Source organism: Carcharodon carcharias, chromosome 30, assembly GCF_017639515.1.
Source record: "Carcharodon carcharias isolate sCarCar2 chromosome 30, sCarCar2.pri, whole genome shotgun sequence".
Taxonomy (NCBI): Eukaryota; Metazoa; Chordata; class Chondrichthyes; order Lamniformes; family Lamnidae; genus Carcharodon; species Carcharodon carcharias.
Window position 1 is genome coordinate 15,384,481 of NC_054496.1, and position 21,741 is coordinate 15,406,221.

General features: G+C 43.3%; 1 protein-coding gene across 3 annotated transcripts in view; it reads left to right on the forward strand.

Annotated features, from left to right (window-relative positions):
• LOC121271376 (zinc finger SWIM domain-containing protein 4-like) overlaps positions 1–20,334 on the forward strand; it is a 91,516-nt gene extending 71,182 nt beyond the window's left edge. The window contains exons 7-15 of one of the 3 annotated variants that reach the window (XM_041177347.1): positions 37–198; positions 2,004–2,150; positions 3,043–3,180; positions 4,884–5,144; positions 7,460–7,595; positions 10,680–10,837; positions 13,699–13,862; positions 15,616–15,697; positions 17,193–20,334. In XM_041177347.1, coding sequence (XP_041033281.1) covers positions 37–198; positions 2,004–2,150; positions 3,043–3,180; positions 4,884–5,144; positions 7,460–7,595; positions 10,680–10,837; positions 13,699–13,862; positions 15,616–15,697; positions 17,193–18,055 — 2,111 coding nt within the window. In that variant the 3' untranslated portion in view covers positions 18,056–20,334. The remainder of the gene's footprint in view (positions 1–36; positions 199–2,003; positions 2,151–3,042; positions 3,181–4,883; positions 5,145–7,459; positions 7,596–10,679; positions 10,838–13,698; positions 13,863–15,615; positions 15,698–17,192) is intronic. The other 2 variants (XM_041177348.1, XM_041177349.1) reach the window with 2 other exon arrangements.
• Positions 20,335–21,741: the final 1,407 nt, after the last annotated feature.

Genomic DNA, 21,741 nt, shown 5'->3' on the forward strand with positions numbered 1-21,741 from the left:
TTGCAGAACAATGAAACGATATTTCTTAACTCTTAGCAGGATCCCGGAGAACCGTTTTTGTGCGTGCAATAGAAGCCTGTGGTCTGGACTGGAAGGACTGCCACCTTCGAAAAATTATTAGTAGTGACAACTACACAAACCAGTGGAGGGATGGAGACCGGTCACTCTTCGACTCGCAGGGGCGGCCCCTTTGGCTCGGTAGGTAGAAGATTTTTGGGGTACAAGAGCGTAGAATTGCATTTTCTTCCATCTCCAGGGGCATGGTAATGTTCTGTGTCAAATACCACATTGGACTTCAGTGTCAGAATTGTACCAAAAAAGATACGCAACAACAACTATTGCTCTTATTTACATAGCACCTTCAAGATAGTATGGCCCGACGCACATCATAGGAACATAATGAAGCAAAATTAAATATCCAAGCTAATAAGGATATTGGGACAGCTGTCTAAAAGCTTGGTTAAAGGGGTAGGTTTCAGGCAGTGACTTGAAAGAAAGAGGTTTGGGAGCGAATTCCAGAGCTTGGGGCCTAAGCAGCTAAAGGCACAGCCACCAGTAGTGGAGCAATTATCAGGAATGCACAACAGGCTAGAATTTGCAGAGATCTAGGAGAGGTTGGCTGGGTGGAGGAGGTTACAGAGATTGGGAGAAGTGAATTTTTTAAATTTTGAGACATTACTTGGGACTTGGTGCGTGTTAGGAAATGGGCCGCAGAGCTTTGGATGACCTCAAGTTTGTTTGCCTCAGGTACAATGTGGGAGACTGGAATAATCAAGTCCAGAAGTAACTCGGATATCAACATCTAAACCTGCACTTCACTCAGCAAATGACTGACACAGGAGTCAAATAACTAGGATTTATTTGATCCTGCTAGAAAGAATAAGACAAACTACTCTTACCACTCTAAATGAGATTAATTTTTTCCTGGAGAATGTCTGTTGGCCTAAACAAAATATAATTTGGTATTTATAAGAACGTGGGTGATAGTGTTCTTGGTAACTTGTATATTACAGGACAGTTTCATGAGACTTGCTTCCTTGATTGCTTTTTGTCCTCTTGTAATTAACTGTTTCCTATACAGTCTACTCTCTCTCCCCTACCCCAAATATCTACCAGACTGTCACAGCTGGTAGTTGACCCTTAAGCAAAATAAGACAACTGTGATTGCACACAGATCCTGAGTACATGTTGTTTATATTGATTGCCTTGGTAAACATCATAAGCAACTGAATCATATTAGACACTCTGGCTACCGTTTCTTTTTATATATGCATTGAGGCAAAATTGTCAAGCACTTGCAGCAAAAGTTCAATATCTAGTTTGCCAAACAAAAGCATTGAATTTAATGTAAGGTTATTGCAGCGTGTGTTTTTTGATTGTTGCTACTCCTCCTGTCTGCACCACCAGTTCCCTTGCTCACAGACGAGTGCTGTCACTGCTTGATTACCAGGAAGTACATAATAGCAGCTTGGTGAAGATTGCCTGCCACCAAGGGGTGCCTGGCCACTGCAGCTCACTGGCCTTCATTGTGCCCAGAGCTGAGCACAACAGAGTACAAGGTTGGCAGGGGGTGGTGTGGGCTTAACCTGCCTTCCGCCTTCTGGTGGTGCACATTTTAGCTCAGTCAGGTACAATCATTGCTGCTTCTTCCTCAATATATATATCTCCACTTTGTTCACAAGAGCATGTTGAGAACAGATGTTTTGGCTTTGGGAGACTTTCCAGATCCCAGCTTGAAATCTATATTCAGAAGTGGCTGTGGGAAACTTGCAATACTTGCTGAAACTTTAATTTATTTTTTGTGTCAAATGCTTTATCCTGAAGCTTTTTTAGATTTTCCTTTTATTCTCTTAACCTTCCTTGCATATAACAGTACTTTGAAATGTGAATAGAAATTTGGCTTTTTGTGTAAGTAAATTGAAGCAGCCCACCATCTAAAAGTAAATAACTTTTTGAAATAATTGATTTTATATCCATTGCTGAAAGTTCTCTAATTTTTATAGAGCATGTCCCAACTGCTTGCGCCAGAGTGGATGCACTGAGATCACACGGGTACCCACGGGAAGCTCTTCGTTTGGCTATCGCTATTGTCAATACTCTCCGATTGCAGAAAAGGCGGCACTTGGAAACGTACAAGCAGCAAAAGAAGGGTAATGGCTGTGAGCTACTTGTTGGAGGGGAGGGATGGACTGCAGCTCTCCATTGTGGTAGAAAGCTTGCCATGATCCATGGGCAGCTGAAAAATTGTCAAGCAGATTTTGTGTTTTGGCTTTGATCTTGGTGACTCTTTAAACCTATACTAATCCACATAGCAGGAAAAGTTTCTAGTTTCCTGCTTGACAGTTTACCAAACCCACCTGTACCATGTTCCTGGTTGACTTGAGTCTTCTAATTTCCTTTGAAAGTATACAGAATTGCTTTAAAGCAGGACATTGCCTGCTTGATTGTCAACCCTTCCACAAACATTCAGTCCCTCCAGCACTAACAGTGTGTATCATCTACAAGATGCACTGCAGAAACTCACGAAGGTCCCTCATACAGCACCTTCCAAACCCATGACCACTATCATCTAGAAGGACAAGGGCAGCAGACACATGGGAACGCCACCACCTGGAGTTTCCCCTCCAAGCCACTCACCATCCTGACTTGGAAATATATCACCGTTCCTTCACTGTCGCTGGGTCAAAATGCTGGCGCTCTCCCTAATGGCACTGTGGGTGTACCTATACCACATGGACTGCAGCGGTTCAAGGTGGCTCACCACCACCCAAAGGGCAATTAGGGATGGGCAATAAATGCTGGCCTGGCCAGTGACACCCACATCCCATAAATGAATAAAAAAATAAGTACTTTGGGATGTTTGAGAGATACAGTAAGGTGCTTTATAAACAGAAGTTTTCCCTTTTTAAAAAAAAATCTTCAGGTTAGTGTTGTATGAATAAGTTTGGTAATGTAATTTGCATTTTAATAAGCATCAGAGACTCAGGTCCTGAGGCTCCATGGCAGGAATAAGGATGTATTTTATCATACCTTGTTTTTCAGAGTTGTTACAAAAAGGGGCAACAACCATTTCAAATCAGGAAGGTTGGGTCGGACATCCTCTGGATCCTATTGGGTGTTTGTGCAGGACCTTGCTCGAAGCTTGTAAAATGGAGGATGAGAGCTCCATTTTGTTCACTGGTAAATGCTCCAATTGTTTCCTTTCAGGGAATTTGATTAAGGGTGTGGCTTTAGTTCTGTTCAGTTACTTGCCAGTAGCCAAAGTAGCAGTTGTGATGCTATGCTTGGTCCTGGCTATGTTGTAGGGAGGAGGAGAGCTGGTGTTGGAGGAAACCAGACTCTATGCTCCTGCTCATGACAGGACTATGCTGGAAACTGTGCACGGTGAAGAAGGATGACACTGTTTCTGGCTGTGGTGACTTTCACAGCCCAGTCAACACGCATCCTCCAGGACATAAGAGCAAAATACTGCGAGAGCTGGAAGTCTGAAATATAAAACCAAAAATGCCAGAGATACTCAGCAGGTCATGTAGCATCAGAACTTGAGCACTCTGAAGGGTCATCAGCCTGGAACATTAACTCTTGTTAATCCTCCAAGTTTCTATGTGTAGGTTGACCACCTAGATGGAATGGCTGGAATTGATTCACTAGGTAAAATTCAGAGATGGAGATTATGTGGGTTGTGATGCCCAAAAATAAATGTTGCTGTTGAAGAAAATGGCTTTTGTAGCTCCTCACAACATATTAATACTGTGAAAGGCCTACAGAATGAAGGATGGGCGTTAGTGTATTAGAGATCAAAACGGAATAGTGAAGTTTTGAGTTAAGATTATCCAAGTCTAATTTTGGTATGTACCAAATGATATGAATTCATTTGATCAAGCTGATTTCATGTTGCCAGGTGCTTCTGGGTGAAGGGTAATGCAACAAAGGCCAAGCTGAAGTAGGGCTTGGTATGAAAATTCTAGACATTCAATGAATAGTAACTGTACAGAATGTCACTGCTGAATATTGGATCACTGTATTAGGGTGGTCACTTAATTACAACAGTAGCCAGTATACCAGATTTTACAATGACGGTGCCTTTGGTAATGATCCAGTGTAATCCAATCCTGATTACCCTTTTAGTAACCATTCCATTCAATGAGAAGGACTTTAGTTCATCACTGTGATGAATTTCTGTTGCACAGTTTAGTGGTACTTGTAACAGAAACGATTTGGGAACCTGTATTGCTATTTTTCTCTAAATAGTTCCTGTTCCTTCTGTGATTTTGATGTGATGAAAGCCTTGTAACATAGCTATGTACCCCACAACCCTAATCTTTATATTGTGCAGCTCAAAAATGCTTTTAACAGCAGCTGATTAGAATTCATTGAACAGGAGGAAATGCAATGGGTCTAAGCAAAGTATTGATACGCGAATAGAGTTGACTTGTCTTCTGAAAAATTTTTTGTTTGAAAACCCAGATAAGTCAACATGATGTAATTGATGTTTCTGTTCTACTTTAACATTTTCAGTAGGGAAAGCCCAAAACAGCCTCTCTGTGAACTCCGTTGATGCTCTAAGTGTTAAATTTTGAAATGTCTCAAGCGATGAATCATTCTCTGGGCCACTGATTAATGGTGACTGAATGAGTTGGTGTGTTTTCTTTTTTTTGGCTCCATGGGATTCTATGATTCTAACCAGTATTGGGGATTCCATTAATTTTTCTGTGAAAACCACAAGCCCTTAATCATGACAAATGTCAGTGCTTGCATTCTTCTGTATACATTTCTCCCCTTTGCTTTCCCTCTCCAACAACATACTTTATGATTTTTTTTTTCTTCTTGTTTTTAAAACACCCATCTGTAAATTGGCTCATTGGATGTTTGGTTATTTTCAGATTCAATGAATGATATTCGGAAGCCAGTCTATCAGCACTTTCCAATTCCTGGCAGCAGCAACACAGGAGAGTCCTACTATGCTCTTGCACTTGAGGTGGCACTAATAGGATTAGGGCAGCAGAGGTTAATGCCAGAAGGGCTCTATGCCCAGGACAAGGTCTGTCGAAATGAAGAACAGCTTATATCGATGCTGTCTCAAATGGAATTTGATGAACGGCTAGTTCAAGTTTTGCGTAAGCAAGCACTCTTATTACTGGAAGGTAAATTTTATTCTTTAAATTGTAAGAAATAAATGTGTTTATTTGATAAGCTCTCTCACTCTGTCCTGTGCCCTTTGCTAAGGTTTTGAATCCTTGCTAAGCTAGTTTCAAGAGTGTTGCCCTCAGTACCTCACTTGCTAACTTGTTCTGCATGAATGCGCCTAAGCAGTGTGAGCAGTCTATTTGCCCGCAGATGGATGCGGAATGAGACCCCAGCTAAGCCCAGTGGCCTACGAATAATGATGAAGATCAAGAACCCTGGCCTCTTTTCCCTAAACTGGAAACACAGGCCACTGTTACTACAGCAAACTCGGGCACAGGTTGGAGGCAGAAATTCTGCTCTGTATATAATAGACTGGTCATTGCCTGAGACAGCTGAGCTGCAAGTGTTAAGTGTTTCTTATTAAGAAGTTGTAATAATTGGCTTGTACAAAATGTCCCTGCCCCACATTTAACTGCACTTGGCTTGATTTTTGTGGTGTAGAGATAATCACTTTTTTGGGGGGGGGGAGGAGGAATCTTGGTGGTTCTTTCCTTCCTAAATTCACCATATGGTTTTATTTGCCTCTTCCAGGAGGTTAGCGATGGGTTGGGGAGCAGGTGGTTGTAGGGAATCATGATGTGAAAAGTTTTATGACTATGTGCGCAAGCTCCATGACTGGCCAAGCTCTTCTAGCCCATTTTTGTGTGCCTGTAGGCGCACACAGTTAAGCTCCGCCTTTTGATTTAACTTGTCTTCTGCTCTCATCGTTGTGTAAGGCCTGTCGATCCATATTTTCTTAACCCGGACCAGTTATTAAACACTGAATAGGTGCACCAGCTGCAGCTAATTTAAAAAGTAATGTCCTTTCTTCGTCAGGTCAAATTTTTTTTTTGTGTATTTCTTCAGTCGCAACACCTGAATGTTCTTTTTCAGGAAATATTTCGTAGGAGGTGTTTTATTTTTTCAGAAACTCACCCTTAACTGGAGATCTAATTCAGTCTTTAAGAAGCTCCTGCAGTTTGCACCCGTAATGTGCTTTTTGCATACTGTAGTATAAAGTGAAGATTTGGTTCTCCGAAGCATTTTGCCACCAACTCAGAATGAAGGATTACGTTGCATAGAACAACGCGGATCAATGTTACAGGAGAAACAAATTGGTCTCAAAATTTCCATTGCGAAACAAAAAACCCACTGAAGAGTTAACCTTTACTTATTAACCACAGTGACATCGGTGCAGTGCTGAGAGTGTGGTTGTTTGGCAAGATAAAGGTTAATTATACTCTAGCGCTCGCACGCGCTCTCTCTTTCCTCTCTCCCTCTCTCTCTTTCCTCTCTCCCTCTCTCTCTCTCTCTTTGCTCTCCTCCTCTCCTCTCTCTCTTTCTTTCCCCCTTTCTCTTTCTTTCTTTCCCCCTCTCTCGTTCTTTCCCCCTCTCGTTCTCTCATGATTTGACCCAATTTATTTAGATTACTTGGGATTAACGTCAATTTTGTAGATATAATCTTGCTTTGACCTCTACAATTTTTTTTACTGTCTTTGTGGCACAGTGTGCTCACTACATGCTGGTCTAAATTTTAGAGCCATCCATAGTGAAACAGAAACCCAGTATAAGAACCAGTGGCTATGCCTCTCCACTGCAGGAGTTGTAAGGCAGGCCAACTATTGGCTTAGTTTCTGCTGATTGGTCAAGAAAGGAAAAGATCTCTTATTGCAAAATGACCCCAAGGGAATCCTGTAAATGGGGATCTATTCCAAGTTTCTAAATTCTTTCAGAGCGCCCTGGTGAGATTGGAGGTAGTTAACAGGAAGTTGCCTTTTTCCTTAAAGGCATCTGACCGTGGCATTTACTGGACACTGAATGTCATTAATAGCCAATAGCACATTATTGAGCACAGACAAATGCTTTACTCCTGAATATGTTGACTCCTATTAATACATCATTTGTAGACGCTGGCAGCCCTCTGTTCTTGGTCTAAACAGCCAAGCCTTTACATATGAGCCCTGGTAATTGAAGCAGTTAAATGAGCACATCTGCCCTTATTTGTGTACAATTTTACACTCTCTGGTTAGGAACATTGAGAAATGGAAGCCTGGGCTTTTCTTATTTCCCTCTCCTCCCCAGCCCAAGAACAAATTATGCTTCCTTGTCACCCTTGATCAAATTTGCAGGGCCCAAGGAGTGAATCTGTACTTCTCAGTTTTGGGCTGTGGAGCAAGTTATTGGGGAAAAAGCACAGACCAGCATTTTTACTTTTAAAAATAAGGATCTGCCTATTCTCAGAATCCTTCTTCAGAGGAAATGGACTTTAATAATTTGGCTTTTATTTCTTCAGGAGGTCCATTCAGTGGTCTAGGTGAGGTAGTCCATCGAGAAAGTGTTCCCATGCACACTTTTGCAAGATACCTGTTCAAAGCTCTCCTGCTCCATGACCCTGACCTGGCCTACAAAGTATCTTTAAGAGCAATGAGGTAGGTGAAATCCTTGAGGAAAATATTTTTAAACTAAATTACACACAATAGTTGTCCACTACATGGGAAGTGTGCTGAGTTTATTTGGCCTTCTAAAAGCACACTTCAGAGAAATGATTGTAAAGCTGCTCCAGGACCTCTGTGTAAATGACATTACAAAGGCCTCGACCTAGAAACTGGTGGCCTGATTCATAGTGTACTTGATTTAATGTACATGAAGGGGGAAAACCATTGTTGTGTGGGCTTTGTGCATTGAATGAGTGCAATGAATATTTCTTACAGGTGGGTGAATTTGAACAAAGTACAGGCTTTGTGGCAAGAATTATCTAATCAATACTATAGAAACAAGTCTGTCTTAACTAGTGCAGATCGAGTTTTTAGAAAATAAACATCTCGATGCATTCAGTTGCCCATTGCAAGTGTGTGTTGCTCTTAAAAAGCAGGAAATATGCAGTTTGTATATTGGTCAATGAGTCACCTCTGAAGCAGGAGGCATTGCTGCGTCTCTCTCGGTGTTTTGACAGCTGCAGTTTTGATGTGACATTTCAGAGACCAGTGAGTGGTATGTTTAAGGGGGCCTTGCATGACGCCATTTGACACCCATTGCCATGAGCCTGTGCTGTCACATTAAAATAATGTGGGCTGGAAGTTGGTGGCTGATGAGATGAGGAAAACGTCTCTAATGGGGTGTCACTCTTCCGTTGCTTATCTTTGTGTGGGTTCCCTTCCTCGGCTGCCTGAGCAACTTCAGTAGTTCTGTGACTTAACGGTACTAACCACAGACCTAGCTACTTAGTCCAAGAGGCTTCCCTCTAAACCACATTTTTCCAGAGAGCTGCCACAAGTATATTTTCCACTTATCGGTGCTCTGGTCCGAGTGAAATCTTTCCGGGTTACATAAAATATATTGCACAGAAACAGGTCATGTGGCCAACGAGTCCATGCTGGCTTTTGTGTTCCACTGGAGACTCCTCCCATCCTGCTCATTTAACTATCCATTTAACTCTCTAATTCCTTCTCCCTCAAGTTCTTAACCAGCTTCTCCTTAAATGCACCTATGCTATTTGCTCCAACTACTTCCTATGATAGCAAGTTCCACGTTCTTTGCATCCTCTGGGCACAGAAGCTTCTCCTGAATTCACCATTTGTTTTATCAGTGACTATCTTAAATTTACAGGCCCAAGTTTTGCTCTTCCTACAGTGGAAATGCACTCTGCATCTACCTCTATCAAAATCTTTAATTTTGAAGATGTCTAAAGCAGGTCACCCCTAAGCTTTCCCTTTTTCAAGGGAACAAAGGCCTAGTCTATTCACCCTTTCCTTATGGTATAATCATACTTGTACAACTATTTTTTTCACCCTTTCCAGTACCCCCATATCCATTTTTACAACATCATGACAAGTACAGTACCCAGTACTCCGTTTTCACTGGATTTAAATGCTCTTGGTAAGATGGTGGTGACTCAGTTTAATTACCTGTCTTAAAGTGAAGATAGGTAGGAGTGGAGAACAGTGTTAATCTCTCTTTTAAAAATTATTAGAAGAATATCGGCAGGCTGAAAATTTCTGCTCGTCTTAACTGCAGTTTGATACTCGTTGACAATCTGAACACTAGCTTCTGACTCCTGAGAAGCACCACTGAGCCATGGCTGATCCTCACCTTGGAGTCATAGCATTGTGGGTTCAGGAGCCCACTTCTTTGGTGGGGGGGGAGGGGGAAAGCACCCCATCACCCCCAAAAAGTCTTGAATGCTTGACCTACCTGACGCTGCAGTGCAGCACTGAGGGAGTGCTGTATTGTCAGAAGTGCTGTCTTTTGGGTGGACATAAAATGCCCCATTTGAGGGAGAAGAAGTGTGTTCTTCCCAGTATTATGTCCAACATTAATTGCTCTACCAACATCACTAGAACAGATTATCTGGGCATTATCACATTGCTGTTTGTGGGAACTTGTGTGAAAATTGGGTTGCTGTGTTTCCTATATTATGATAGTGGCTACATTTTAAAAGTACTTAATTGGCTATAAAAGTGCTTTGGAAAATCCCGATGTCGCTAAAGATTCTATATAAATGCAGTCGGTCTTCAAGTTATTCCAGGACACCAGTGGTCAGGTTACAATTGCCTTGTGTTTTCTTAGGTTTGGGGATTGGAAAAAAAATTAGAAAATAGGTTGAGAGTTCCTGCTCTCTCTTAACAGTGGTCCTTGCTGGGCTGTGTGCTGATAGGGTGTGGTTGTCATTAATTGCAATGCCCCCATGGGCCATGGCCTTTTATATTCTTTCACCGGATGTGGGTGTTGCTGGCTGGGCCAGCATTTAATTCCCTTGAGAAGATGGTGGTGAGCGGCCACTACTCAGTGTCTTTTTATAGGGGAAAAGTGCTGATTGTTGAAAGGACAGCACTTGTGGAACTTTGTGAATCGGTGGCATGGGAAGGGAGGAGTGCAAAATGAGAATTTGAAAAAAAAACTCTTGTCCCTGCCATTGTAGATGGTGGAGAAACGTGTGTTCCTGAATCTCTGCTGTCTAATGTGGCAATTAGGTGGTGACTAGGAGCAGCCCTTGCATTCTTGCAGAGAGTGGCAATGCTCCCTAGATTATTGCCATTGGAATCGGAGGGGTGGAAGGGAGAATGAAAGGCTAACTGCGGAATCACAGCTATTAAATCTGTTTTAGCACTGTGCACTGGCTGTACTGCATGTATATGGCAGATGGTGGTGTATTAAACTCGTCATATTCTCAAACAGGAAGTGAGTGGGGATCACAGGAACAGGATTGTGTCCTCAAGCTTGTTCCATCCGATGTTTATATACTTCAACTTCTATTTATCTGCTTTTGCTCTATCTTTTGATAACCCTACCTAACATAAAATCTATCAGCTCAGGCTTTTGAAAACTAAAATGGCTCCCATCATCCACGGTGGTGTAGGGGAGTGAGTTCTAGATTTTTACTAGCCTTTTGTGTAGAGTGCTTCCCTGCAATTCCTTATCTCCTATTGCAGTCCATTAGGAACCATTGTTTCGACGTTGAGTCTTGTGTTCAGAATGGTTGCCCCTTCATTCACTTTTTTTTGCTCTCCTTCCAGGCTGCCAGTGCTGGAATCTATGGCGCCAGCAGGTGACGGCTCTCACCCGCACCTTGTAGCATTAGTGGATCCAAGCCGCTACCCACGTTGGTTCATCCTCGGGCACCTTGAAACTCAACAGTGTGAGCTGGCATCCACCATGTTAACGGCTGCAAAAGGTAACACAGGGCACTGATCGGCTCAAAACATAGTTATACATTGCAAGTTCCCTGTCCCTGTGTTAGTATTTTATTTTGGTTTGGGTGCTATTGTTGTGAATTGCAGTTGCTGGGAGCAAAAAAAAAAAGTATAATCCACACTCCCATAACAGCAAATTCAACTAGTGATGGTGAAATCCTTTGTTTGCAGTATGATTAGAGGAGGTTAAAGAGAAACTTCCAAGTGCTGGAAATGCAAAACAAAGGTTGAGATGGTTGGAAGTTTTCGGTACACGAGTCGGCATCCAAAACAGGAAGGTGTCTTTTGTCCAACAGTTTTGAGATAGAGATGGGTAGATGGGAATGTGGAGTTGAGCTCACAATCAGATCAGCCATTAGCTTATTGGACAGCGGAGCAGCACAAGGGACTGAATGGCCTTCTCCTGCCCCTAATTCGTATGTTTGTGCATAGATGATTAGTCTACCTTTGGATACTGATTGTGCTGTGTACTTCTGGTGGGCTTTTCTTTGATTTGAAGAACAGACTCCCCCTTTTAAAGTCTGATTTTTAATGTGAATTATATTGCAAAACATAGGCGCACTCCTCCCAAGCTGGCCCTTCTCACTCCACAAACTAACTTCCCACAACTGAATTCCTATAGTCACCTAAGTCTGTTGAATTCCAGCTGATAGATGTAACAATACAGGAATGTAGTTCTTGCTGCCAGACCTGTTGGCTTATTTGTAATGGAGCCATTTTGGACCCAGAAGCTTGTGGGCGGAACCACCTGCTCATGTTTCCACTGTTTGCAAACTGCAGAGAAAATATTAATGGTGCCACCAAGAGGCAACTGGTTATCACTGCACAGAAATAATTCTGACTTAACTTTTAAAAACAGTGACCATGTTTTGGGGGTGGTGGGGGGGGAAACGTGTGGAGGGCTTTTTGCAGCTGGAATTAAATAATTTGCTTCAACTTGAACACTTCTAGGAAAGGTAACTAATAGTTTTACTAACACTGCATTTTAACAAAAACAACACTTTAAAGTAATACAAGGCTAAATTGAATGCATTGTTCTGAATATACCGTTTCTTGACCAACTGAGCTGCACTTTTTCAGGATTATACATTTTTTTTTAAAAAAAGCCAAGCTAACAACTTAACATGAATTACTTTAACAATACCCACAGTTATAACTTAGTTAATAGCAATAGGAAGAAAAGAAAATCAGCAGCTTGGCAATGCGGTGCTTAAGGAGGATACGAAGGGTAAGCTGGATGGAGAAGGTGACTGATGAAGTAGCAGGCCAGAAGAACAAGAGAACTCCTTAAGTGATATCAAAAGAAGACAAATGCAGTTCTTCGGACACGTTCTCCGTGCAGGAAGGTTGGGGCCTAATCTCCACCAGAAGGATGAATGGAAGGAAAGCAAGAGGCCGACAGTGAAGGGAGCAGCTAGACAACATTAAAGACTGGCTTAACCAGAACCCCAACAACAAGGGCATCTGTTGTTGCTATGATCAGAAAGTTTGGAGGACCATGGTCACCTACACCACTCGGCCCGGCACTTACACGATGACAAATAGGAATAGCTAAACTAGATTTCCCGATACAGTTGGGTAACCCTGGTAGCTGTGCAATCGTTTGTAGAAATTCATTTCGGACTCTTGAAGTTCTGCAATCCCCTTCCTCATGTATCAATTCCTCTTCCCAATGTTTCTCAACCAAGCATTCTACCCTAAGATCCCTGTTTTTACTGGACTTGCTTTCAAAACACAGTTTCTGAAACTCATGGTTTCCTGAGAAGTGAGCTTGTGAAAACATCAGCTGAGATGTGTTCTGCTTCCACTTCAGTTTCTACCACTTTCATCTTCTCTCTTGAAAGCCTATATATAAAATGGGAAATGAGTTGCTTTTGTGATTTTTAAAAAAATTTTTTTTTGGTTTTAAACACGCACTTTCAAGTCCCTGTTATGGAGTTGTTTAGTCTTGCAGCATTGTTTGATTTCTGCATGATCTTCAGCTGTTATTTCCACGGTAAACCTGGGGCAGTTATGACATTCTATGTTAAATAGTTCTTGGGGAAAGCTAGCTCTTTGTCTTTAGAACCACCATCTTCTTGCACCTTGCAGTTTTTATTATATTCATGAGGGCAGGTGGCAAGTTGTTCTGGGACTCTTCCAAATGCCTCCCACCACCTCACCCAAACTATACCCTTTCAAGATGCAAGGGTTGGAGCAACAGTTGATTTTTCCTCCCTCTGGAGGAATATCTCTGTACACATCAAAGGAGTGTGGCTGTGAATCTGTGCCTTCATATTATTGTTTATGCACCTGGCTTCTGATGATTCCAGAATGGCGTAGTGCAGATGGAGGCCATTCAGCCCATGGCACTTCCACTGGCTCCGTGGTTCCTTTCCTCCTAACACTTGCTTATTTTTAATATTTCTCTTTCTAAAGCACTAAGCGCACTAATTCCATTATGGATTCTATTTCCACCACTATTGCTGTTAGGAAATTCCTTGTGGCAATCCATTTTAAAATATTTAACTCTCCTTACATCTCCCTTTTTAATTTTTTTTTAACATTTATTTAATTTGACTAAAAATAGAAATGGTGATGTTTTCCCCGGTTTTTTTTTTAAATCAAGATACCTCAGGAATGCAGTACCAGTTTTGAGTCTTGAATCTTTTGTCCTTATGAGACACTTGGTTCCTTACCATGGTTCCTATCAGGTCATTATATATGAAAAATGTTATACACAAAACATGAAGCTCAGAATGATTAATGAGCCATAGGCTGCAGTTCAAACCCCTGCCTGCTTTTAAGTATTCGTTTTTTTTTGTCTCCTGGATTGATCAATTAATGCTCCCTCTTGTTGCAGGAGACCCAAAGTGGCTGCGAGTGGTTTTGGAGTCCATTCAACAGAACATTCATTCTCCATCGCTCATATACAAACTAGCACAAGATGCTTGCAAAACAGCTACGCCACCAAACTGTGCACCCGACATTACACTCCTTAATGTATCCCTGGAGCTAGGACTACAGGTGGGCCTGTTTTAGTGTTGTCATGGTATCTGACAGTTCACGGTCAATTTGGCCTTTTTGAAATTTTGCCTTTTTCATGTTCACGTCTGCAGAATTCCATGTATAACGTAGAATTTTGGAATTTACACAGTAATTGAAATTATCCTAACAACAGCTTGAATTTTATAAAGCACCATTACTGCAGAAAAATGTCTCCAGGCGCTTCACAGGAGCATTAGTCAAAGCGTATTTGGCACTAAGCCACCATGAGGATAGATTAGAAGTGACTAAAAGTTTGGCCAGATTCTATGGAGCATCTTAAAGGATGAGAGATGGAGAAGTTTAGGGAAAGCTTGGCTCCTAGACAGTTGAAGGCACTGTTGCCTACGGTGGAGCAGTTAAAATCGGGGATATGCGAGAGACTGGAATTGGAGGAGCGCAGAGGTCCTGAGCTGTGGGACTGGAGGAGATTAGAGATGAGAAAGGAGAGGCCATGGGAGGATTTGGGAAACTAGGCTGAGAATTTTAAAACCATGGTGTTGCCAGACTAGGAGTCCATGTAGGTCAGTGAGCATGGGGTGATGGGCGAATGGGACTTGGGCTAGGGGTAGGAGAGTCTTGGATGAACCCAAGTTGGTTGCTAGGTGAGAAGCCAGTCAGGAAAGCGTTAGAATAGTGGGGTCCGGAGGTGAACTACAGTCTAAACATCTTTTTTTAACTCCTAGCATCTCCTGTCATTTTTACCGAGAAAAGGATTTTGCATCGTGTATAAAGCTATAAAAATAGATAAGACTTAATTTAATTTGAAGGGGCTGGGGAGAAACTGAGACTTCTGCTGCAGTCAGGTCAATCTCCTGTAGCTGCCTGTGATTGATGATTGACTGCACTTGCCCACAGTTAGTGTCCTGCTCTAATCCTGTCGTCTCAATAAGAGAAGAGTTTTTGAAACCATGCTTGCAGCACTAGCTTGGAGCTTGCACAATCTGAGTTGCTTCAAGTGTGGTTGATAATTTCCAAACCTCAACTCCTGTAGATGTTTTAACTTCGAGAACCTCCCAACATTGTGTAGGGCAGCACTGAGGTCAAATGAGTTGCAGTGAATTTGAAACCTATTGAGGAATAATGGCTTTGTGCATTTCAGACCTGCAGATTTTGGGAGGTGGGTTACAGGAGGGTGTGTGCAGGATGGTGAAATTTTGTGCTGTTTCAGAATGAGCTCAAAGATATGACTTGTTAAAATCTGATCACCTGCCCTTGCACCTGGCAAGATATTGTAAACGTTTACCGGAACACTTCCATGCTGCGCACCCTTTCCCGAGTGAGCTTGGAGAGAGAACTTTGTTGTGCAGAAGTTTGCTAGGGAAATTGGCATGAGCTGTCTGTCAACTTGGTCATTGGGCTGTTTGTGTGCCATGCTCCCTCATCCCTGGAATTTTTAATGTTGCAGTGGTTGGGGTACGGTTTAGTGTACAGCCCCGTTTTTCAGCTTGTACTGCTGAAAGTATGACCTCCTTAGTAGGTGAGCCTGTGTCTCAGTGTTGGAGGCAGAGATCATTGTGCTGTGCTCTGTAATGAGGCTTTCCTGGCCACTGTCATGACCCTATGTGCAGTGTGTGTAACCTTTCAACAGACTGGCATTGTTCTATGAAATTGAATGAGGCCCCCGAAGTTCTGTTTTTTTAAAAACGAGGTCTGATTTTACTTCTACATTATCAGATCTTGTATTAATGCCCCTTTATTGTAGCTTGACTGTGGATGTACTTCCCACCTACAGGTGATGAGAATGACGCTGTCTACCATGAACTGGCGTCGTCGTGAGATGGTCCGTTGGCTGGTGAGCTGTGCTACAGAAGTTGGTAAGTAACAAGTGTGTAATTTTATTTATTCTTGCATGGGCTGTGGGTGTTCCTGGCAAGGCCAGCATTTGTTACTCATGCCTAATTGCCCTTGAACTGCATGGCTTGCATTTCTGAGGGCAGTTAAGAGTCAACCACCAGGTAAAAAGCATCATGTGCAATCTACCAGATCCTGGAAACACTTACTCCCTCATTCTGGGCTGCAGTTTCATAGCTAATGCTTGTTTTCTAGTACAATACTCAAATGGTCATTTGTGTGACCTTGATGCTTATGGCCTTGCAATTCAACTAATGTGCACATGATGGGTAAGACTAGTTCCTTCTTGCCTGGCATCCAGCACCAGCCTTGAGCAAAGGGCCCTCGCGCTCGCTCTTGCGATTTATATATAACCAAGGAATATTGTAATTAATTGTGATACTGGCCCAACTGAGGTCAACCAGATTTAACCTTGGGCCTTCTTGTTATTCCTCCAAGAGATGCTACCTCTGAACCAGTGATAGCCATGGCATACTCACCACTGAGCGAGTGTGTAGTCGGTCCAAGTGACACTGCAGAAATTAGAGCACAAAACCCAGATTGATACCTTAACTATTGTGTTCTCATTATCTATGGAAGGATAAACTTGCCATAAAGGATGTGCAAGGAAAGCCCACTAAATTAAATCCTGGGAGGGAGGGGTTGTCCTGTGAGGAAAGATTAAATAAACTAGGCCTTTATTCCCTGGATTTCAGAAGATGAGGGGTCATCTCATTCAAACATATAAAATTCTTACAGGGCTCGGCAGGGTAGATGGAGGAAGAATGTTTCCCTTGGGTTGGCGGGGAGGGCCTCGAACCAGGGGACAGAGTCTCAGAATAAGGGGCAGGCCATTTCGGACTGAGGAATTTCTTCACTCAGAGGGTGGTGACTCTTCAGAATTCTCTGCCCTGGAGGGCTGTGGAGGCTCAGTCATTGAGTATGTTCAAACTGAGATCAGTACATTTCTACATAATGCAAACATCAAGGGAGATGGGGATAGTGCAGGAAATTGGTGTTGAAGATCAGCCTTGATATTGAATGGTGGAGTGGGCTCTCAGGGCTGAATGACCTACTCCTCCTGTTTCTTATGTTGATTTCCCAGTGCAGTTCTTGAGACGGCCTTTCAGATGGGATTTTAAACCATTCTGAACCTCTTTGGTAGATGTAAACTTTGCAGCCACCATTTATCCCACAGCTAACACCTAAACAGTTCACACCTGGTCTTTTATTTGAATGCTATCTTTGGGACCTTGAGTGCAAAATTGGCTGGCCTGATTCCTGCATTACAACAGTGGCTACACTTCTTCAGAACTACTTCATTTGACTGTAAGAGCATCAGGATGTCCCTGAGGTTGTGAATGGCACTATATATAGATTCAAACTCTTTATTTGTGGAGCCTGCCTATATTTTAGTAGAAATCCTAAACCTTACTCGCCAGCAGTGTTTATTAAGGAATCTGTCTCATATCTTTTCAGGTGTCTGTGCCTTGATGAATATAATGCAGAATTGGTATTCTCTCTTCACTCCAACTGAAGCAACTACAATCGTAGCTGCCACGGTAACATCTCATGCCACTGTTTTGCGCTTGAACCTGGACTATACCCAACGCGAGGAGCTAGATAGTTGTGCCCGGACACTTGCACTCCAGTGTACAATGAAGGACCCTCAGAATTGCGCACTTTCAGCTCTAACGCTGTGCGAAAAGAACCACGTAGCCTTTGAAACCGCGTACCAGATTGTCCTGGACTCTGCCTCCACGGGGATGAGCTACTCTCACTTATTCACCATCGCTCGATACATGGAGCACAGAGGCTTCCCGATTCGGGCCTACAAAATGGCCAGCCTTGCCCTCTCCCACCTCAACGTCGCCTACAATCAGGACACGCACACAGCCATCAACGACGTCCTGTGGGCCTGCTCCCTGAGCCACTCGCTGGGCAAGAATGAGTTGGCTGCGATAGTGCCGCTGGTCATCAAGAGCGTGCAGTGTGCCCCCGTGCTGTCGGACATCCTGAGGAGGTGGACTATGTCTGCCCCTGGCCTGGCTGGCGTTCCCGGCCGGAGGAATTCTGGGAAGCTCATGTCGACAGAAAAGGCCCCGCTCTGCCAGCTGCTCAACGCGACGATCGACGCTTACATCAGCACCACGCACTCGCGCTTGACACACATCAGCCCCCGCCATTATGGCGAGTTCATAGAATTCCTCAGCAAAGCTCGGGAGACCTTCCTGATGGCTCAGGATGGGCACATTCAGTTTACACAGTTTATAGACAACCTCAAACAGACCTACAAGGGCAAGAAAAAGCTCATGATGCTGGTTCGAGAACGCTTTGGCTGAAATTCGGGATTCCGCCTGTCCCAAGTCTTCCTATGTTGCAGTGAAGCCCTTTTTTTTTCTCTAAAAGGCGAGAAAGAGGCACAAACCTACCAAGTCATTCCACACGCAGTATTTCCGTGGCTGAAAACAGACGCTTATCAGCTGACCTCCAGGAGCTTGCCCTGGCGTCCAGTCTGCAAATCTACCAAGAGTGGAGCTTAAAATGCCCTCCAGCTTCAGGATTCTTGTCAGGGGCAGGAGGGGTACTGGCGTTAAGAAACTGGGCCTGCCAGTGTTTAAAGGGTTGGGTGGGGGTTGGAATGGGTCAGACTGGCACGTGAATGCTAAACTTCCAGTGAGTGGGTCACCCTGGCTGAAGGCCTCCTGTCATTTCACAGACCCTGAGTGTTAGTTGTATGCTTTGTTGCAGTTACTTGTGAAGCGATTGTATGCTGCTAGGTGCTCTTTTGCAGTACCTGCTTGGAGGCATAATTTTGATGAGGGGGGGGGGTGGAGGTGTGTGGTTAAATCCATACATTGAGCATACTCTCCACTTGGTTGCCTAATGGTTAAAGAATTTATAATGGAGTATTTCACCCCACCTATAATAAGACCTAGAGTGGTGGACCCTCATTAGGAAGAGTCCTGTGTAAATCTCACTCTGGTGGGATGTTTATAGACGGGTTTTCAGCCTCCTTCCCCCACTACCACCCGCCTGCAACGGAATCCCCTTTCTTGGGAGTGCATTGCAATGGCCAGTGATAGGAAAGGGGGCAATTTCATACTGGCACAATAGGAGGGTGCCCTTACAAAGTTGAGTGTCAGGAAGAGCACCCTTTGCTCTGCATCTCTGTCTTTGTCTGTCTCTCTCTCTCTCTCTCTCTCTCTCTCTCTCTCTCTCTCTTCTCTCGAATGTGATGCTGACACAGTGCCAAAAATAGAAGTGTTCCATTCCCAAGCACAGCTTAGATTTCACTCTCTTAATTAACAGTATTTTTATATTTCAATTTTCTCAAAATTCAATCCATTTAGGATTTTTGTTCAAACAGTTGTTTTTCTGTGTAACTTTAACATTTACAAATGACCTGACATAAACCCTCCATGTCCCATAAGGTTTGGATTGTGTTTGGGCTCTCTAAATGGAGACACCACTGAGCAAACCTTCCCTTCCCCGAAGCCTTCTAACCACCATTTTCCCCCCAAAAAAGGAGCTTTTTTTAAAATGGGGTTGCTTGCACATCTTAAACCCCTAAAGTAGGGTTGAAATGCTGCCGTTCTATTGCAAAATGCTGTTCACAGAAGAGACTTACAGGGCTGTGAAATACAAGCTGTTTTATTTAGGTGTCTCCCCAACACTACCCCCCCTCCCCCCCCAACCCAAACCAACTTAAGGTGGTTAAAGGATTCTGTTTGTTTTTTTTTGTAGTAGTTTCCCTGTACCTCTCTTCAGAAAATGTGCAGAGCAGTCTTAATTGAAGCTGTAGATTTTAGCTCCTTGCAATGAGCTTGTCAAAGGGAATAGTCTCCTTCAAGAATTAAATAAGTAAAAAGTGTGTGATAGTTGGGATGCATGTGGAAGGCCTGAGCCAGCATGTGCAGGAAATCGAATTCCCTTCATCTGGTATTCTCTGACCCCACTTGCCCCGGTCTCGAGCCAGCTCAAAATGCACAGACGTCGACCAAAAACTAAAACAAAAAAATCACCCCGGAGACCCCAGCAGATAACCACATTACCTGCTATACCAAAATCTCCTCTTGACGTATACCTCTTTCCACTGCTGTCTGTATGTGTATATATATGTGTGTGTGTGCGCGCACGCGCGTCTCTTTCTTTCTTTCTCTCTCTGCGTTTCTCTCTCGCCAACAAACTCCTGCCAAACTTGAATTTAAAAAAAGAAAGGAAGAAAAGAAAAACAATAAGCCATTCTGATCAGGCGCATGTGTTTTTTTTTTAAATGTAAACCTGTGTGTGCTGTGACTGAGCCCAATCTCAGGGAAGGAGGAGGAAACATTTTGTAAATAGTATTTTATTTGTCAAATTAATATGAAAGAAAGTTTAAAAGAACCTTTAATTTATGGAATATGTGTAATACAGTACTTGAATTTCTTTTGTGGGCAAAGCAGTGTCATCTTTAAATTTTTTGATGTATTGCACAGCTGTAGGGACAAACTTAAAACAGCTGCTGGTCAGTTTAATTGCTCTTGATTTTTGTACAGTGTATTCCAAATTTTTTGTTAAATATTTATTGAAGTTTGTAAATGGTTTCACTGTTGAGAAATAGACCTATTAAGACGTTGAATTGCCGCATTGGTAGTTTTCTTTCTCGTACTGTGGTGCGTTATATTACCCTGAGTCCGAGTTGCTGTGGCAAAATGCACTTTTACATGCATTGTAGTCCGGGGCTATGAATAATGATGGTAGAAGCTTCAATTTTCTTTGCAGCGCGTGGCTGACCAGGAATCTCTCCTGCTCTTGCCACTCTCCACTGGCGTGTGTTGGAAGGATTCACCGTTTGATATGCAATCCGTTTGGCCATGTTCCCTGGACGTAAGTACTGGAGTGGAAATCGAACCTGGGGCTTCTGGCTCAGACAGGGATGTTACCCGTTGTGCCACAAGACCACCTCCATTCTCTCGTGCTGCACCGAAGTAGCAGTCCAATTCCTAACCTTCGTTCAAAAACAAATGCTGGAAAACTCAGCAGGCCTGACAGCATCTGTGGAGAGACACAGATTTAACGTTTCCAGCCCATATGACTCTTCAGAGCTAAAGGGAAGTATAAATATGGTGAAATATATACTGTTTAAGTGGGGGGGTGGGACAAATGAAGCTGGATAGAAGACCAGCGATAGGTGGATGCAAAGGAGAGGTTGTAAAAGATGTCATAAACAAAAGGTCACGGGGTTGCTAATAGTGGTGGTTCTGGCTAAAGGAGGTGCTAATGGTGACACAAAGAGTGGAAAGCAGGATGTGATAATGGCCGGACCAGGGTAAGCACTCTGGAAAGTGACAGATGGGCGGGGGGAGGGAACGGTGGTGGGAAAAAGATCGAAAATAGGCTAAAAGCTGGGGATAAAACAATGAATAAAAATGGAAATAAATTTAATAATGAAAACAAGTGGGTAAAAAATAATATAGAAAAAAAGGGTGGGGATGGGGAGAGAGGGAGAGAGAGAATTCATGGTTTGAAGTTGTTGAACTTAACGTTAAGTCCAGCAGGTTGTAAAGCCTAGTCAGAAGATGAGGTGCTGTTCCTCCAGTTTGCGTTGAGCTTCACTGGAATGTTGCAGCAGGCCAAGGACGGACATGTGGGCATGGGAGCAGGGTGGGGTGTTGAAATGGCAAGCGACAGGGAGGTCTGGATCATGCTTGCGGACAGACCAAAGGTGTCCGCAAAGCGGTCACCCAGTCTGCGTTTGGTGTCTCCAATGCAGAGGAGATTGGGAGCAGAAAATGCTGTAGACCAAATTAAGGTAAGTGACTTGAAAGGAGTGTTTGGGCCCTTGGACGGTGAGGAGGGGGGAAAGTAAAGGGGCAGGTGTTGCACCTTCTGCGGCTGCATGGGAAGGTGCTGTGGGAGGGGGTTGAGATGTTGGGGTTGATGGAGGTGTGGACCAGGGTGTCCCGGAGGGAATGGTCCTTATGGAATGCTGACAGAGGGAGCGAAGGGAAGATGTGTTTGGTGGTGGCATCATGCTGGAAATGGC